The sequence below is a fragment of the Zonotrichia albicollis genome, chromosome 6, assembly GCF_047830755.1.
Source record: "Zonotrichia albicollis isolate bZonAlb1 chromosome 6, bZonAlb1.hap1, whole genome shotgun sequence".
NCBI lineage: Eukaryota > Metazoa > Chordata > Aves > Passeriformes > Passerellidae > Zonotrichia > Zonotrichia albicollis.
The window spans coordinates 57,303,645-57,323,175 of NC_133824.1; the positions used below are offsets into that span (position 1 = coordinate 57,303,645).

The window sequence follows — 19,531 nt, forward strand, 5'->3', positions numbered from 1 at the left end:
GGGGAAATTACAGCTTTGTTAGAAAACAGCGCTGTGGTTTTACAGACAGGAGTACAAAGTGCTGGTGGAGGTTGTGCTTCAAGAGCAGAGGTTTGTCTGCAGCCAGCCCCAGAGCTGGAGGGGTGTTGGTGCCTGTTGAGGCAGATTTCAGAGGGCTGTGCCCTCCAAGAGGGTTTAGGATCTTCCTCTCTATTCCATGGGGATGCAGCACATCTGGAGCACGTGGCTGGAGTCAGCACAGACAACACCAGGGGTTGTCAGGGGCAGGACTCGCTCAGGAAAGCTAAGAAAATTAAAAAAGAGACTTTTTTTATTACACCCCTCCTGAGTACACCCTTTACAAGATGCTCTAAACAAGTCTGCAGCAATTTGCTGACCCTGTGTAGATTTGAGGAGAATCAACTGACAGCAGTTGAAGTGGTTTGGGTCTTTTATATCAGCATAAAAAGGCAAATTCCAGATATTCCCCAGCCCCATGAGGTCTGAGCTGCCTTTGCTGTGCAGTGGAAGGGTGGCAGTTCTGAAGGACAGCTCTGTGTAAAGTTGACAGAGGTAGGAATTTGTTCCTAGATGAAAATGCTGCTGCTTTTTGTTATTATAATCATTATTGTTGTTTGTGTTCTGCTACTACTTTATTTTCTTTAGAATATCTTTTCAGTGGTGACCTTTCTAAAAGAGGTCAGTTGCCAGTTTCCTTGAGGAGATAGGGAATTCTCAAAAATGGTGATTTAAACAATTTTGCTTGCAAGTGGTACCCAAGCATTCTTGAGAAAAGATGATTAGAGACAACGTTTCTCACTTGGTTAAGCATATCTCCTGGAATGATTTAGCTGTTCTTGCTCTCCTGTCATTACATAACAAGAATTTTACACTGCTTTAGGCATTTTGTTAGTTAAAAAAATTGCTCGCACGCTGTGGTCTTTTTATTTTGTTTTAATAACAAACACAAGGCTCAGCACCGTGTTGAGTGCCAGCTACTGCAAGATAGAGTAAGATTAAAAGCTTGCTGCTCTAAAGCATAGGCTGCCTTTAAACAAAAGAGCCTTTTTTACAAAATAAAATCGTGGCAACAGCAAATGCAGTGCCTTTTAAAAAATTGTTTTTCTCAATTGTGTTTTCCAACATGAAGTTTTGCTGACTGAATGCCTCTAATACCCTGTTTCCTTGCCATTAGCATTAAACCTTGCAAATAGGAGAGTTATGTTAGTTAATAAAAAACCTGCTGCCTTCCTGAGAGGAATCTGGCAACTCTGAGACAGATAAATGTGCTGGCAGACCCTGCTTTCCTTACAGACAGACAGACAGACAGACAGACGGACAGACGGTGGTGTTCAGAGGTGTCCAGCGAAGGAGCATGCACAACCTACAGAGCTGGGATTTGGGTTCCCCACAGCGCATCAGAAAGGGGAATGGGTGGAGAAGATGGTTGGTGGAGGCAATGACATCAAGACAAGCTTAGAAATAATAAAAATTGACATCAAGACAAGCTTGAAAATTATAAAAATTGGCCTTTCATCTGTAAGGAAATGGGAAATGGATGTGCACTTTCAGTGCATTGGAGAAATCCAAGAAGGATGAACACATCACCAGGGATTTTGGGGTAGTCATCATGTGAGTTTTGAAATTAGCTGCATGTAAGTGTTTTCAGAATATGAGGCACCACAGCATGGTCATCTGGATCCCAGTTTCCTGGAGTTTCACCACATGCTGGATCAGACCAGAGTCTATCAGAGTTGCTGTCCAACTTGCAGCAGTGACCAGTGTCTCTCTGACCAGTGGGGAAGCCCCCAGCTTCTGTAGAGAAATATTTATGAGATTGGGAAGCTTCACAGAGAGAGATTTTCCTTTCTGGGCACAGCAGGGATATTGCACAAGTTTTGGTTTACAGCACCTTACGGATGACATCAGCTGTATTTGTGCCCTGCCATTCCTAACTTTGGCTGTCCTTGGCAATCCCTGCTGTGATCTTTCCATGAAGTTGTGACATAATTAAAGTAAATTCTTGTGTTCTGGTGTAGGTGTAGTGGCTAGATTCAGTGATGCCCAGTTATAAGTAACTAATCTCTCTTAAGAAACACTTTTTATTGAGAATAACTCCAACAGAACATATTCTCTCAAAAGACTTGCTTGCAGAATGTAGTTCTTGTCTATTCGATCTGACAGGAATATGGCTGTGGAGATCCCAGTGCTGGTGCCATGCCCACCACCCTGCCATTTCCAGATCTTTTGCTTCTGAAGAGGGTCTAAAACACCCCTTTTATCTGTCAAAGACCCCTTTTATCTGTCAAAGAGGTTGCCTCTCCCATGAAAGGAGTCTGAACACCTCCATTTTTGGCTGTCCCGTGGCAAATGGAGATGGAGATAAAATGAGGTTTTTTCCAGTCTTTGTCTCTTACATCTGGTTCAGGCAGCCAGCTGGAAATTGGACAGAGTGGAATTGGCCATAGACTTGTGGAAATAATGATCAAAGACACAACTGTGATGACCTTTCTTTGCCAGGAAATCACGAATCTGAACTGTTGGAACACAAAAGTCAGGCATGCAAGATTTAGTCCAGAACTGGCTGTGGATTCATCCTCATTGGAAGGAACTGCAGAAATGAACTTTCAATGAGTAGTTAGTGGTGATAACATGATTTTATAAAATTGTGGTCAAAACCAGAGAGGTTCTCTCAAAATGTCCTGTCATCCAGTACACAGTTTGGATTTTTACAGCTGGGTATGTCCTGGCTCATGTAGAATTAAATCTGCATGGAGTTATGATTTGTAACTGCAGAAATAGGGGAGAATTAATTGTGTCTTGGTTGAAGAAAATAATGACTTCTGGTAAAATATAAGGTAGGTTAAATACAGAGGGTTCAGTGAATACTGAGATTTGGGTACCCAGTAAAACCAAAGGGTCAGACACTGACCTGTTCTTCCTTCAATTTTATCAAGTTGCTCAGTGAGCAGCAGCATTAATGAAACGTGGATTCCTGTGGACTTGTGCCTGGATTTATTGGTCCCTAACAAGAGGCAAAGATTGATTTAAGATTTTCCTTCAACTGGAATTGCACACACACACACACACACACACACACACACACACACATAGATATTGGTAATGGACTTGGAGTGCTGAATTTGCAGTTGGGCTCAATAATCTTGGAGGCCTTTTCAAGCCAAAAAGATTCTATGATTCATATTCCTGTGCTGAGAATGGGTGAATGAGCTTTGCTTGTTTAGAAGACAAGGGTAAAAAAAAGAAGTCAGTTAAGTAAAGGAAAATTCAAGGGGACAAAAGAAAATGTCGTCTAAAACCTGGTCAAGTTTCTAGTATGAATATTATGAATCTGATCTAACATTAATTATTAAAAATACTAATATCTACCAAGATGTTTCTAGTGTCTTTTTTACCTCAGATTTATGGGATTTAAAAGAAAAACAAACCCACAACAATTTGTCAATAGCTTGGCTTTACATTTCGTCCCTTTCAAGTTTCTTGAGGATTCGATCAATTTGTTGAATGCCTTATCAAATATTTTGACACCCTTGTGTGCAAAGAAGTATAAAATCCACAGAAAACAACAATTAAATGCTATTTATCTGGCTGCAGCGCATATCTTCTGCTGTGTGCTCTGTGTCCTGAAACAGGGATGGGATGGGATGGGATGGGATGGGATGGGATGGGATGGGATGGGATGGGATGGGATGGGATGGGATGGGAACACCCAAGTGAGTTCATGTCTGAGGCTGGGGAGGCTTTGCAGGAGGGTTGTCTGCTCTTGGACTGTGACCCTCTGGGGAGCTCAGGGATCTGCACAGCACCCCTGAGTGCGTCATCACCAGGCTGTGCCCTTTGTGTCAAGGTGTGTTGTTGTTGGAACCCAGGACATCCCTCTGGCTGTCCTGAGCAGCCAAGACCCCTGCCAGGGGGCTCAGAGACTCTGGCACAGAGCCCAAGATGCCCCTGTGGTTTGATTATCACCTGTGGAGCAAGTTATCAACCTTAGATGAAGATCAGCAAGCCATGACAAACTAATTAGAATTATAGTGAATTTATCATGAGGTGAAAAAGTAGATTTTGTGGTTTTTAGAATGGGATTCAGGGGGAAAGACAGAGGAATCTGGGTGTGTCCAGTCTTTCTCCTTCTTCTTCTTGGCCTCCATCTTCTGCTGTGATGTTGGCACTTTTAGATTGGTTTAGAGTAGAAGCTCACTGTCTAACATAGGTGATAGGTATTGGGAAGTAATTGTAAACATTGTACACGTAGTTTTTAGTATAAAGACATAACACTGCCCTGGGGGCAGGCAGAGTGCCTGGAATTGTCCTGCTGGATGGACCTTGGCAGGACAGGAGAAAGAATTTTATAGATAAGAAACAATAAACAACCTTGAGACAGAGAAATGAAGAGCTCTGACTCCTTCTTTGAGCACCAGGCTGGGAAAAGAGACTTTGTAACTTTTCTCAGGATCACTCTGACCAGCGAGAGACCCCGAGAGTGTGTGAGCAGAATTTCGGCCAGAGATGGTTCTATAAAGACAATGTTCCCAAATTTAACTTGCAGCCTTGGGTTGTGTCCCTGTGGGATGGGAAATTCAGAATTGCTGATGCTCCCAGCACCTCCAGCTTCTGGAGTGTGGTGGTGATGGCGTGGCAGCCATGGGGACACCCCGGGTTTGGGGGGTCAGGGGTGTCTCCCCTTTTCCAAACTGGAGGTGCTGCCTAATGACAAAAGGAAAAAAGCCTTGCAACACTGCTGAAGTAGTAAGATAAAAAGCAATTCATTAATGAAAGCTGCAAAATAGGGTACACAAATACGGCTCTGTGCACACGTGAAAAAGGATTTTCACAGTTTTTTTAAGGTTAATTAATTAGTGTGTCTGGCCAGTACAGCCAATAGGAAATCAGTTACCCCAGTAACCCACCCTTGGGCCAGCCCTTTGGAGTTGCTCCCGGGGCTTCTTTGCCCTATTTTCTTGTTATATCTTTTAAGTTCTGGTGGAAAACAAAATGTCCTTATGAAAAATTCCTTAAGTATAAGATTAAACAGAATTTCAAGAATGTGATAGAAAAAGGGTAGCTTATTATGAGAAAGGGCGAGAAAAGCACTAGAAGGTATACACATATTAAATTAAAATATATGAAAATATATAAAAAAAATCTTGAGGCATCAGTGGAGATGCAGGTGTGGGGGTAGTGCCAGTACAGTGGGATGAGCTCCAGCAAACCCTTTGTTCCCAGGGGATTGAGCTGGTGGAATCCAGGGATATTTTTATGTAATGCTCAGGTTTTACTCTGTGTCTTCTGCTGTTTGTAGAGAGGGCATCTTTCTGGGCAGGAAAGCAAATTTTTAAAGTTGACATTTAGGCTTAAAGACTATTTGTGATGGATCTGAATAAATGCCTTGAGTGTAAAAGTCGATTTCACAAAATCTAAACTTCTATTTCTCCCATTGGTTGGCTTTTAAATATTTTAAAATCTGCTTTTCTGTAGAAAATCCAATAATCTCCAGATTATTTTTTTTTTCAAAATTCATGCTTATAAAGGAAAAATATAGAATTACTGTTTTTTAAAATACATGTTCCACATCCAATAGAATAATATTTGCAGAATGTGCAATCCAGTCACAGTTATAAACACTCTGAGTAGGGCATGTGTAGCTCATGCAAACTCAGTGTCACTTTTATGTTTAAATCACTATGCACACCTGAGTGAATGTCTGTTGTTGTCATAACCATTCTTTGGCTATTATGAGGAAAATTTGTAAAAATATCCCTTTTTTCCCCCACAAGAACTGCTGAAAAGAACATTTCCTGTAATTTTTATGCAGCAATGATTGTTAATAGTTACATTTTAATAGCTTTTTAGCAGCAGTGAATGGGACATATAGTTCCATAGCTGTAGTCAAAATGAAATTGAAAACTAACAGTAAAAATAAAGAAAACATTGAAGATTACCATGGACTACAATTTTAAAACATCTGCTTTCCCCGGTGTCACCTGGCACTCTGTCCCTCTTCCCAGGGATGCTGGCTGTGTTCTGCAAAACAGAATCAGACCTGCCAGGAAGAAAAATATTCCTTCTCTCAAGCAAAGAGTCATTGTCAGCTTTGGGCACAGATACATTTCAGCATTAAAACTCAGTTTGCATGTTAATTTAATGTTGCTTTCAAGACATGTATCAAATAAAAATAAAACATGCTGTCTTGCCCAGACGTGGTGAATAAATGAATGCTTTCTAAATTGTTAAGGAATTGGGGCTTATATTGGTGTTTTGTGGTGTAGGAAGCTTCTTGTATTGCCAGGATTATTATTATTATTATACAGTTACTGTGTTTGATAACAAATTCTTTTCAGATGTCCACTTGGATTTCCCTCTGAAACACCAAGGTAGAAATTACTGTCAGGAACAACTCTGCATCTCCTGTGTAACACAAGCAGGATTTCTTTGTGCTTTGCCACTGACAGCAGCCCTTTCTCCCTTGTGCTTTTGTCCTTTCAGAATCCAGTTTTTTGTTGGGAAACGCCCAGATTGTGGACTGGCCCGTAGTTTACAGTAATGACGGATTTTGCAAACTCTCTGGGTACCACCGAGCTGACGTCATGCAGAAGAGCAGCACCTGCAGGTATGCACATTGCCTTTTCTGCTGCCATTTGGTGCACTGGGAAACCTGTAATCTGCTGGGAGGAATGGTGAGGGTCTGGGAGAAAGGATTGAGGTGAGAAAGGCATTGTTTTGTGGATGCTGAAGTCTTAAAACAGGATTTAAATGAAACTGATACAGAATTTATACAGCTCACAACTTACACAGAACATGGTAAAGCACCTTGAAATTTATCCTGGCTAGTATTGGTGATCCAGTAAATGAGTGGGGTTTTAGGTAATACAGTTCAAAGGCATTTTTGCTAGATTGTTCTGAGTTCTGCTGTTACATGTCAGGAGGCAGTGGGCTCTTCTGCAACCCATGCTGGCCCCTATTATTAAGCAAACACAGAGCCGAGTAATGCACAAAGTGCATCTTTATTCCCCAGAGAGTGATTAGGCTGCTGATATATTTACTCTAAGCATTGCAGCTTTATGGCTTTTTTCTTTCACTGGTGGTCTTTCAGGAGCCAGCAGCTGTGATTTGTGGCTGGATGTGCATTTGAGCTGTGCCTGCTGCCTCCTTTAGAAAGGGATGCTTTTGGGGAAGGACTGGCTCCTTGATGTGTGTGTGAGCAAAGCAAATGAGGGACAGGGGCAAGAAGGGAGGGCTGAGATACAAGTTTGTGTAGGTTGTCCCTTTCAGCCTTCAGGGACTGACCAATTTCAGACATTGGGGACAGAGGATGGAATATTTGGAAGTGTTCAAGGCCAGGCTGGACAGAGCTTGGAGGAACCTGGTCTGGCGGAAGGTGTCCCTGCCCATGTCAGGGGGTTTGGGTCTTTAATGGTCCCTTTCAGCCCAAACCATTCTGTGATTCTGTGATGGTTCTGTGATCAGCAGTGATGATTTCTGGGAGATGATGCTGCCATACACTGGTGATCAGTTGATGCTTCAGCTGGCAGGGGCAGGGTGGGGAGGGATCCTGTCCCTGGATGGCAGTCACTGCTTCCTCCAGAGAGCAACCCCTGCTGGTTATTGTAAACAAGGTGCCCTGACAAAGGCAGGAATGATGCATCTGACTCCATATTCTCAGAAGGCTCATTTATTACCTTATTACACTGTATTATATTAAAGAATACTATACTATACTAAAGAATACAGAAAGGATACTTACAGAAAGCTAAAAGATAATAATGAAAACTCGTGACTCTTTCCAAAGTCCTGACACAGCTTGGTCCTGATTGGCCAAAGAGTCAAAACAACCCACAGCAGAACCCAATGAAACAATCACCCGTGGGTAAACAATCTCCAAACAGATACTAACAATGTATATCTAGCCCCTGATCCAAGTTGTTTTTATTACTGATCCTGAGTGTGATAAAGGACAATTTATAAATATTGCAATGTTTGGTCAATTGGCCTCAGGCTATAAGTGCTTCAAAATCATCTTTCAGCCCTACTTTTCTCCTGGTAGTCCAGTGAGAATTCACTATATTCTCTTTCCCACCCCATCCCCTGCATTTGGACTGTTCATGTGCTGTGTAGGTGTGGCACTCATGGACATGATTTAGTGATGGATGTGGCAGTGTTGGGTTAACAATTAGATTTGATGATCTTGAAGGTCTTTCCCAACCTAAATAATTCTGTGGTTGTGTGATTTTAAATCTCAGATGGTCTTGCCTGATACAGATCACAGGGAGAGGTGGATCAGCTGAAGGCACTGGAGGTGTGAGTGAGTTTTGTTCCAGCTCAGGCAATGAGCTAGTCCTTTGACAGGCTGGTAATTCCTTTGAATTTGTACTTCTCTCATCTTTTTAATCAGCAACAGTATGCTCACTGGCAGGAAAATCACTTAGAAATCCCTCAGTATGGGTGCCAGTCTCCTTAGTTTCACAGGCACTATATAAAAAGCACATTATACATAGGAGTCAGCCTATACTGGGTGTTGGGAGTTGATATGTGTTCTTTCTGAGCTCACGTGGCACTCAAAACTGCATGTGTAGCTTGGGCTGATATATAGAATCATTGGTATAAATGAGTGCTAAAATGCAGAGAATTTTTTAGGTGGAAGAACTTTTCATCTGCTGTGCCAGGTGAAAATGAGCTGACAGTCCAGGAGGAATGGGGTTCATGTGACTGAGACACCTCTAACCTCCATTTAACCAAAAAAAGACCTTCTGGAGGTGTAGGTCAGCCAGCATCCAGGAAAATCACTGATTTGTGCCCAATTGTCCCCAGACATGACCATGTGTGTCTTCATGAAAGAATAAACAGTTGTAAAACACTGAAATGCAGTTTAATGTTGCAAGTTATTTCAGTATTTTCTAAATATTGCTGCTTATCAGCTAAGCTCTGTGATTTCATCATGCCTTTGGGAGAGCAGGCATCCTTTAATGGACCTACCCTGGCATTTGGCACCTGGCATTCACTCCAGGCTTTGCTCTGCTTGCCTTTCCTTGCACATGAGATTTCCACAGCCACTGTTCCCACTGAAACTCCTGGTCAGCATCTCTGCCCTGCCTTGTTTTGATTTGCTGCCCTGACAAGTGGGATTAAAAACCAGCCTGCAAGGGAAATCCTGGCTCTAGTGAAGCTAAAGGCAAAATTCCCACTGTGCTCAAAGAAATGGGATTGTGCATGGTGGGTACAGCTGGACTTGAAGAAGGGTGGATCTGGTGCTAGGGTGGCACCTCTGTGGCCTGAGTTTTGTGTGTCCTTACAGTGCCAGTGGTGTCTGCTCTTCACCTTGCAGAGTTTTGAAGCTAAATGTGTGCAGATGTGTATCTGTATTTGCTGTTCCTGCTGTGTGGATGTTTTTCTCTTGTAATTGCTGCCCTGACTGCTTGTGGATGAAGAAAACTGTAAATAGGTGTAGGGCTGGATGCCTTCAGTGCTTCACTTTTCCTCTGTCCTGGATAATTCCTTTCAAAGGAAGGAGGAATTTTTGCAGTTTGCTGCTGCCCTGCAAACCCAGACCTGCTCTGATGCTGCTGCTCTGCATCCTGGCAAAGGACAGAGCAGCACAATGTGAACCTTCAGACTTTGAGGCTTTTCTGTGCCAAGAGATGCTTTAACAGGAAAGTGGGAGTCCACGCATCCTAAGTGACAACTGGTCTGTTTTAGAGGTGGAGAAAATATCTAAGATCGTTCCTCTCTCTGTGTACTTCAGCAAGTCTTGCTTCTCTTTGATAAGTGTGTTTTCTATGTAGTAAGATTCCCAGTAGCAGAGTGGTTTTGATATTTATGTCTTGTGCAGTTTGCACTCAAGGCATTTGACAAGCACAAAATAACAGAAAAAAAAGAAAAGGCAGAAAAAGACAGAGTGATTGACTAAAGAAGTAGGAGTCCCTCCATGTGTACAAAATAGGACAGACTAAATTAAATTAAACTTGTGATAAGCAAAAATCTTATATAACTCATGCAGTAAAAGGCTCTGAGGTTCCTTTGGTGCTGTTAAAAATTGCCTTCTGAAAAATGTTTTTATTGTTCCAGAAGCCTTTAAAATGTCTCTTTATGTGTGAATATAATATGAGATTTGAGCATTACAGGTTTACTGCAACAATAAGCTGCTTGTAATTTAAAACATAAAGTTGATTGATCATGTTCTGCAGCACTAACTGGTATCGTCCACATCTCATCATCAAATAGGATTTGTCATTTTAACACTAATTAGTGATGACTTTCTGTATTATAAATGATTTAAAATCAAGCACTCAACAAATTCTTGCTAGTTTTTCCTTCAGGACTATGAGAAACATTGTTTTAAGTCTCAAGAAAACAAAAAAGAGATGCATCAGAGCATTAAAAAAGGCATAGATTAAAAAAAAATAAAAATATCAAACTCTTTTTGCTGTCCTCTCCTGTATAAATGTATAAAAGGTTATCAGGTGAAATGGGGAAAGGCAGGTAATTCGAAAAGCAGCAGTGGGCTGTGTTCTGCATGTCCTCCAGACACCTGTGCATGTTAATGACAATCAGGACATTACTGAGGCCTCGTGCCTGGCTGAAACCATTTCCTGCTGTCAACTCCTCTGGTGGCACCTCCTTTGCTGTCCCAAAGGTGACACCATTCCAGCACCGCCACCTTCACCACACAGCCATGCTCCCAGTGCCACATCCTCGTGTCTTCTGAGCACTTCCAGGGTTGGTGATCCCACAGCATTCCTGGGCAGCCTGAGCCCCCTTTCAGTGATGTTTTTCCCAATACCCCATCTAATCAATGCCTGTGCTGTGTGACCAGTGAAGAGGCAGCTGCAGGGACACTCAGATGTTGCAGTCACTCTGATGCCTCCATCACCCAGACTAGGTGTTGTCTTTGGTGGGAATGCCCCAACGAAGGCAGGAATGATGAATCTGACTTCATGTTCTCAGAAGGCTAATTTATTACTTTATAATACTATATTATATTAAAAAATACTTTACTATACTAAAGGATACAGAAAAGATACTTATTAAAATGCTAAAAAAGATAATAATGAAAACTCGTGACACTTTCCAGAGTCCCAACACATCTTGGCCCTGATTGGCCAAAAAGTGAGAACAACTCACACCAGAATCCAATGAAACAATCACCTGTGGGTAAACAATCTCCAAACATATTCCACATGAGCACAACACAGGAGAAGCAAATGAGATAAGAATTGTTTTTCTTTTCTCTGAGGCTTCTCAGCTTCCCAGGAGAAAAACCCTGGGTGAAGGGACTTTTTCAGAGAATATGAACGCTAAAACCAGGCACCACCCTGTTGTGGGAGCAGCTCCATTGCTTCCCTGGGCTGGCTGTGAAGGGAAAAGATTCATGGTCTGGCCTTCATTGAGTACTTTAATGCTTGCTGAGCCTCTAACCGCTGTGTTGTTTTATTGTTTCTTTCAGAGCAGTAGACATAAAATAAATGTTTATTGAACCTTTGGAGGTCTGTTGATCAATAAGAGAAGCTGCACTGAAACCACAGAGGCACTGATAGCTTTTCCCTTTCATATTTTCAGAGTGTTCTGTTGTAGGTTTCAGCTGAGGCTCAAACTGTTTGTGAACTATGAGAATGGAGGGTGGGGGAAAAGTCTGATCAATTAAAATTATATTCATCTAAGTGTCTGGAAGCTTTTATTTGATGTTCCATTTTCTTTCAGGCCTGTAATTGGGAATTTGCACAGAGCAGCCTTCACTTATTTTTAATCCAGGGTAGAATGACAATAAAAGCCTGGCTGTTTCCTTACAAAGGCTGTCAAAAGCAAGGTCAGGGGGTTGGGTTTGCTTACACCAGCTGGAGGTCTGACCTGGAAAAGAATGCCAAGATGAGATGCTTAAGTGGCAAGAAATAGCAGAGTTAAAATTACATTTTTACATTCTCAGCCTGGAGAGGGATGAGTCTCCAAAAGCTTTCTAGTATTTTCCACTGAACTATTAAAGAAATGCGGTATACAGTAAGGAAAATGAAGATGAATTTGGTTGTCTGATCGTAGTGGGGACATAGCTACACACTGCAGTCATTGCTCTTCACTGTTTAAATCCTACCTCTATTTGGATTGGTATTTAGTAAAAGAATTCCAATTATCTCATTGTCCCAGATGTATCTTGACAAGATTAGATTTGCATCCATTGGTTCAGCCAACAGCCTTTACCTGTAGTAGCTTACATCCCTCCTCCGGAAGGATTTTCAGGAGGATTGAACAAAATTTGGGAGATTTTAGAGGTTTTGTTCAATTTTCTCTGTTTTGACAGGAATACTGCCATGGCCTGCAGCTGTGGTGATAATGGTTTCATAAGCTGTCAGCTTTTTCTAACCTTATATCCTTAAAGATATACTCAGTAAAGCACTTAATGAAGCATTATGTTGGATTTATTTGCAGTAAGGAGGTGGTCATGGTTACTTGCTATTGTAGGTGTCCTTGTGACACTCTAAATATTTAAATGGGGTGTAAATCATAATTAAACCTTGGTAAATGACAGTTCACAGCATCTTTAATGCTTTTGCTATTTAGGGTGACTGTAAAAATGTTGTTGCTTGTCTAGAAAAAAAGAGAATTTTTTTCTTTTTTCAGTTTTATGTATGGTGAACTGACAGACAAGAAGACCATTGAAAAAGTCAGACAGACTTTTGACAACTATGAGTCAAACTGCTTTGAAATTCTCCTCTACAAGAAAAACAGTATGTATATATTTGTGTGTGGTGCTGGGAGTGAAAAAGCATATTGAAAGCTTGTAATAGATTGAAAGAAATTTTCATTTTGACATATGGGTAAATTTGGGGCAAGATTTGGAGAAGAAACAGGCATTATGGTTGCCACAGCTCAGGAAGAGATTTCTCTTTTCAGGCCAAGCATTCAGATTGCCAAGAATAGTAGTTGTTCCCTGCTGTCTCTAGTCTGACTCCTTCTTTCAAAAATATATTTAGTTTTGAGGATTGTTTCCCTGAAGGGAAACTGACTGGGCTAAGTGAAAAAAAATGCTGAATGACGCTCCCCCACATCCTCAGGAAACTCCCCCATGTCTCCACAAGTGAGAAGCCAGGCCCTGGTTGTGGAGTGGCTGCTCCTGGTGCTGTTGAGATGCCTCTGTGTGTATAAACCAACATGTGCCAGCTCTAGGGAGATCACTAAGCTGGCACATAGCCCAGGGATTAGTGAGAAAACCAGGGACTTCCATGGCTCAGTGAGATTCAGGGCCTCTGTTCCTTCTTCTTGGTGGCATTGGGTTTGCAGGAAGTTGCCAGAACTGGAGATTTTCTTCATTTTTTCTTAACCATGAGCCATTCCAGCCACATTTTCTCTCCTGGGCAGCACTGGCTTGTTGACTTAGAGCACATTCTGAGCCCAGCCCATGCTGTTGTGTGGCCTCCTGCTGGACTTGTGCATGGTGGACAGATCTGCTGAGCTGGTGCTTGTGCAGCCTCCTTTCCTAGCACAGGCCATCTTCCAAGATAGAAAGCCAAAACTCAGATTAAAGGTGCTCCAAAAAAGCTGGTTCCTCTGTCTGCACAGAGTTAGTCCAGGTGACAGGGCTAGTGGCCAAGAGCAGCCCAAGCAGACCTGATGGAGATGCTCTCCTCAGGGTGCAGGTGCTATGTGGGGCTGGGGATCTTTTCCCCTGGTTCACCTGCTTGGAGCCCAGAATCTGAGGCCATGCTTCCCCTGGGTGGGCTTTGATGTTGACATGGGATTGCCAGAGCTTTGCCTTTTATGCTGACATGGGATTACCAGAGCTTTTCCCTCCATGCTGTGGCTGAGGGAAGTGAATGCTGTGCCTCAGGAAAGAGCTCCCTGTGCCTGACTGCCCCATTTCACTGCAAACTCACCCAAACCTTTCATGACATTGAAGGGAGCGTCCTGGACACCTCCTCTTATGCTTTACCTCTGTTTTCCCTTTTTAGACTCAATCTTCCTGTGTGGGCACTAAAATAGCAGGAAATGCTTGTAGAGTTCTCAGTTCTGCCTGCATCAAGGCATTTTAGCCAACATGTTAATTAAAGGGAGAAGCCAGAGCAGCTCTGAAGTCCTGCTGTTCCTGCAGGTGCCCAGGGGAGCCCTCCAAATGACCTCTTTTTGGTTCCTAAGCATATGGATGTGTCTGTTCCACAGATCTTCTGCTTCTCTTCCTGTTTCCTGTGCATTCCAGGTCACCTGGATGCTCCCTCACATCAGGGGAATCCCCTGGGACAGGCTCATGTTGGGTATCTTTGCCAGTGGTGGTGCCCAGCACTGCCATGCCCTGTGTCCATGTGATTTCCAAAGTGGATCCCAGAGACCCTGTGCTCACTCCAACCCTGGCTTCTCTTAGTAAATGCTGCTCTTAGCTCTTGCTCTTGAATGGGCCTGAATTATATGCCTTTCTATTTTATTTATGTATAAGAAGAGAAAAGTCTTCTTTTGGTGACTTTCCTGTAACAAGGCAGATGCTTTTTGCTTTGGGTTGTGGATTGCCTGCTGGAGCTTGATGATGCTGCAGAGATTTATTGAGCTGCAGTTGCCTTAATAAAATCTTCACCTTTGCCCAGATCTGCGAGCCTACACTTCACATAAATTATGCAGGATTACAGAAGGACTTTATGGAAAATTACTCAGTATTTCTCTCTGGGCTTGAGTCACTTCCCATCCATAACATCTGTTGTCAGCTTTCTTCTCCATCACCCAGAGCCCAGAACCTCAACCCCTCACTCATGCTAACAGGCTCACTCTGGGCTCCAGCTCAGCAGCTGCTGTGCTCAGGGTTTCCTTCCATTTGTCATTCTCTGAGCCTTGTGGAAGATGGTCCTTAGGAAGAAACTGCCTGCTAATCCCCCAGGCTGGAAATTGGAGCAGAGAAGGAAATAAAGATTAGTTATCTCTTGGTATGAATGTACTTCTGCAGAGTGTAGGTGTGGAAAAGCTTGTGTTTATCACCTACATGAGACTTGCAATGCCTTCAGAGCACCCTCCCACCCACATTTTCAAACTGAAGGTCCAGGTGTGTATTTTTGATAATGTGGCACAATGTGGTTTTTTTTTTTTTTGCTTGTTTGTTTTTTTTTTTTTTTGTTTGTTTGTTTTTCCTTTACCCATTCCCTTTTGCTTCTGGCCGAGGGAGATTTGGAGGTTTTCAGGTTGTTTTCCCATCCTTCTCTGCTGTGTTAGAGATGATCTTTAAGGGCTGATGTTCTCTGGCAGCATCTGTTTGACTGCTGCCTTCAACACTCCCCTTGGTGTGTTCTAACTCAGCTTGTAGCTTCCAACTTCAAGACTTGAAAGCTTGCTACAACCCTCTTCTGCTTTGCTGCATTCCCTTATTATATAGTCCTTACCTCTGCCCACACAGCTATTCACCAACCACATTAGGCATGCCTACATATATATATATATATATATATATATATATATATATATATATGTATATTCATGCCTCTCTATATATGAATATATGGTGATACTCAGGAAACATCTTTACTGCTTTTTCTCATTTTGCTGCTTCTACAGCAGTAGCCACCTTGCCTCTGTCTTTGATTTTTGTCAGCACCCTTGTGCAGGGTGTTTTGCCTACTTGCTTTCATCTCCAAGGGTACCAATGGATTCCCAGGTATAAGTGCAAATTACTTCTCCAGAAAGCTGCAGCACTCTGTTTTAGTAGTTATGAAAAGTCTTTTGTCTTGGGTTAGCAACTGGGAATTAAGATAATCAAGTAATCAGCATAATAGCTTTGGAATTGTCACAAAAAGCAGTCCCACATCTCTCCCACTTCTCCAGTTTACTGGTAGTGAGTTACTGGTTTAATCTGGGTTGAATTTCAATAAACCCTTGTGGGTTTTAACCTTCCCCACAGTAATCCCAGCCCAAATGGTTTTCTCTGCCCTCTGGGACCTGTGCTGCAGCTCCTGGCACAGCTCCCAGACCTGGTGCATCAGAGGAGATTTGGGGGGGCCAGCAGTGCCCATGGGGGATAACAGTGGGCAAGAGGCTTGTGTCAATGTGTCAGCTCTCAGGCAGCTCAGGAGAAAAGCCATTCTGTCAACTGGCTGAAAGCACATCAAATCCCAGAGGTAATTATCTGGCTGTGAAGGCATTTATGGTGCAGCGCGCGTAGGTGCTCGTTTGGGAGGGAGGGACATGGAGCTCTGCTGGATGGAGAACATCTGACATTCCCAGCCCTGCAGGAAACAGGGTTTTCTAAGAAAATTACTCCAGTTTTCTGGGATTTCACCCCTTGTGGAGCACACCTGCATATGTGTAGGGCATTGCCTCGTGTGTGTCAGCCTGGAAGCTTCAGATCCTGAGCACCTGCAGGATGCTCTGCAAACAGGGGGGATTTACCAAAAGCCAAGCTGGCCACTCCAAAACCAAGGGCTCTTTTTGGCTGTTTATTTGGTGGGTGGTAGGATTTGAAAAACACTTGGTTTCATTTCAGAAGTTAAGTAGAGATAACTGTGCTGGGAGAGTGCTGCACTGGGCAGGGCAGTGAGGAGGTGGAGGTGTGACCTGAAACACAGAAAAAGAAATCAAATCTGATTTGATTTTTGAATTGTCTGGTAGGACATTGAGAGTCCAACTCAGATCCTCTTAAATAATGTAGTCATATAAAATTTGGAGCAATTCACAGTATATTCCATCATTTTTTGATTTGATTGCTCCATATTATGTAAAGAGGGAATCAAAGATGCCATTTACCTGTTTTTTTCTCACCTTTCTACATTTCAAACCTCAGTTTGTGCAACATGCTGGGAAAAAACAAGAGCAAGAGGGGAAGAACAATGTATTTTATTTCAGAATAAATTTTTATATAGCCTTCTGTCTCTGTTTATCATCTAGTTAGGTTATTGAAGCCGTAAAAATGGGAATATGTTATTTTCCTTGGAGGAAGTAAAATTAAAAACTCTGGAAGATGTGGAAATATTGAGATACACAGCTAAACTACATGTGTGTGTTAATAATGTGTAAATGTTATGGGTTGGGGGTAGTTTGTGCTACACCACATTCCAATATCCCTTTTTTTCTCTGCTCCAGGAACCCCAGTTTGGTTCTACATGCAAATTGCACCTATAAGAAATGAACATGAAAAAGTGGTTTTGTTCTTGTGCACTTTTAAGGATATCACTTTATTCAAGCAACCGATCGAAGATGATTCAACAAAAGGTAAACATGAAATACATTATTATATTTTGTGAAGGATAGAAGTAAATGCTTGATCTCCAGCCCGTCCCAGGGATGTGTCATGTCTGTGATCTGTGTCTTGAACTGAGGAAATGTTTCGTGACTTGTCAGAGTTTCAATGCCACTCTCCTAAATTAGTAAAAAAAAAAAGCAGGATAAGTTACCATGAGTGGAAATTCCCTACCAATGTTTTTCTACAGTCACAAGCCTTCATTTTTCTTTGTAATTCACTTCTTCATCACTACAGCAGGCATTTTCTAAAAATTACACAGTTTTGAATCATTTGAATGCTGTGCTGTTTTGGGAGATCTTTCTGTTATGGGACAGGTGTCATCTTTTCAGGAAAAAATAATTCCAGCTCTTTGTGATGACATGCTGATATTTCTTCCCATTCTCCCTCTTGGAGGTGAAATGTGAGACATCCTGCTTGAGTCATTTATTGCTGCTGAGGAGTGATGACTGCATGGCAGTGGGCATTGTGCTTGTTACTTATCAGCTGCAGGGCAGGATTTTGTTGGAATGCTCTTGTCACTGAACAGCTCCTGGCCAGGCCTGCAGCCTTGCAGGAGGAATTTGTGGGGAAAGGTAGAGAGGATCTGACAGCATCATCCTCTGCTTTAGTTACAAAACACGTGTCTTGTGTCAGGTTTACATGTGTATTGCTTTGGGTGAAACAATGCATGCTTGCATAAAGAAGGACATTATCCACATCTCTTGGAAGTTGCCTCCTGATGATTAATTCTTTACTGTGTTTTTCCCTTCATGCTTGAAGAAGGTTTGATATCTCACTTGGAGCTGCTGTGCTCTAAGCCATCTTCTTTAGGATAAAAAGTTGATGTCATTTGAATGCAAACAGCTTCTTAATATCTAGATAGCACTTATTGCAAGTGTTTGGATAACTGAGAAGTCAGTTTATAAAGGCAGACTTAAAATGAAAGGTTCCCCTCTAAGCTAACACTAAATATGACAGGTTTTTTTGTCTAGAGAGTATTATCCATAAAATTATAAGATCCTGATATAGGAATACCTTCCCAGCCATCATAAACTTTATTGCCTCTACAATTTAGCTAGCAACCTGCAAATGTTCTGTATTTCACTTCATGCTCTATAATGTGGAATTCTTCTGCCTGGAAAGAATCAGAGTTTTTTAGGGTAAATGTCAGTTAATTAAAAGGACTTTATAGGTATCTGAAGGCATGGGGCTGCCTCCTTGGTGCAGTGTATGTAATACATAATGTGAGCTCATAAAGGAAAAAGCCAGTCTTTGCAAGAATCCTCTTGTAAGGTTTCCTTTTTGATGCTTTCTGGGGGAACCAAGATGAACCTCACATGGAACAGCTCCCAAATCCCCCCTTTTTCCCAGCTCTGCCCCACTTCCCACAGGACTGAGTTGCACTGAGAAGTGTTGGACTGCAGCAGGACAGAGAGAACGTACTGAAGGTGGCTCTCAGATGCAGAAATCATGAATGTTGCCTCCTTTGGGTTCTCAGCCCGGGGGATTCAACTCTGCTGCCTTCCCTGGGGAGGCAGGGATGTGCTCCAGGGACTGAGCTCTTCCCCTCCCCATCTTGTGGCTGAGGAGGAGCAGAACCCATGTGGCATCCAGAACAGGAATATGTGTTCCTATGGGAAAGAGCAGTAGCAGTGAAATGCATGATTTGTGTGCTGCATTGGAGAGCACCATTAATTAAAACGCCAGGTATTAATGATGGGCATCACAAAATACTGCCTTCAGCAGCCAAGGAGGTTTGGCCTTATGTCTAAAGAGCCCTTACTTCTGTCAAAGTCATACTCTAAAACCCCCAAAACTCAACCAGAACATTGCAGAGGCAGTGCAGCCACATTTCCCACATTTCTTTAAAGCACAGAATTGGAGCCTTAAGAATCTGCTTTGGTTGGAGCATTGAAGAACATTGATCTGTTCCTCCAACGAACCTCATCATCACAAACCACTGACCTGATTTTTCTTCTGCTTCTGTATAAATTAAAGCTTGTCTTTTGCATCCTTGATATAAGGAAAACATATTCAAATATTTGCAGCACGTTACTACAGGGTGGGAAAGCAGCACTGTTTTATCACCCTGTGTGTCTCAGCTGTGTGGGTCTCTGGGATCCCACAGCACTGGGATCATAGTGGTTTTGTGTCAGACATGGTGCTATGGGAGATACATAATTCATTGTCCCTGCAGATAACATTACAATGTGCTTAGAAGCTGCCAGGCCACTTCCTTTTTGAATTATGAGATTGGTAAACATACACGTTAAAATTTAGCAGAGAATTTTTATAAGTCTTGTGGGAAAGGGTTTCAATAAAATGCTGCTGTTGAGTGCTGGGATTTGCCATTGAAAAGGC

At 42.3% G+C, this 19,531-nt stretch overlaps 1 protein-coding gene across 1 annotated transcript in view; it reads left to right on the top strand.

Moving 5' to 3' along the window:
* The window catches only part of KCNH5 (potassium voltage-gated channel subfamily H member 5), a 160,489-nt gene that overhangs the window by 7,129 nt on the left and 133,829 nt on the right, over positions 1 to 19,531 (top strand). The window contains exons 2-4 of the mRNA XM_005491639.4: positions 6,484 to 6,607; positions 12,604 to 12,710; positions 17,032 to 17,160. Coding sequence (XP_005491696.3) covers positions 6,484 to 6,607; positions 12,604 to 12,710; positions 17,032 to 17,160 — 360 coding nt within the window. The remainder of the gene's footprint in view (positions 1 to 6,483; positions 6,608 to 12,603; positions 12,711 to 17,031; positions 17,161 to 19,531) is intronic.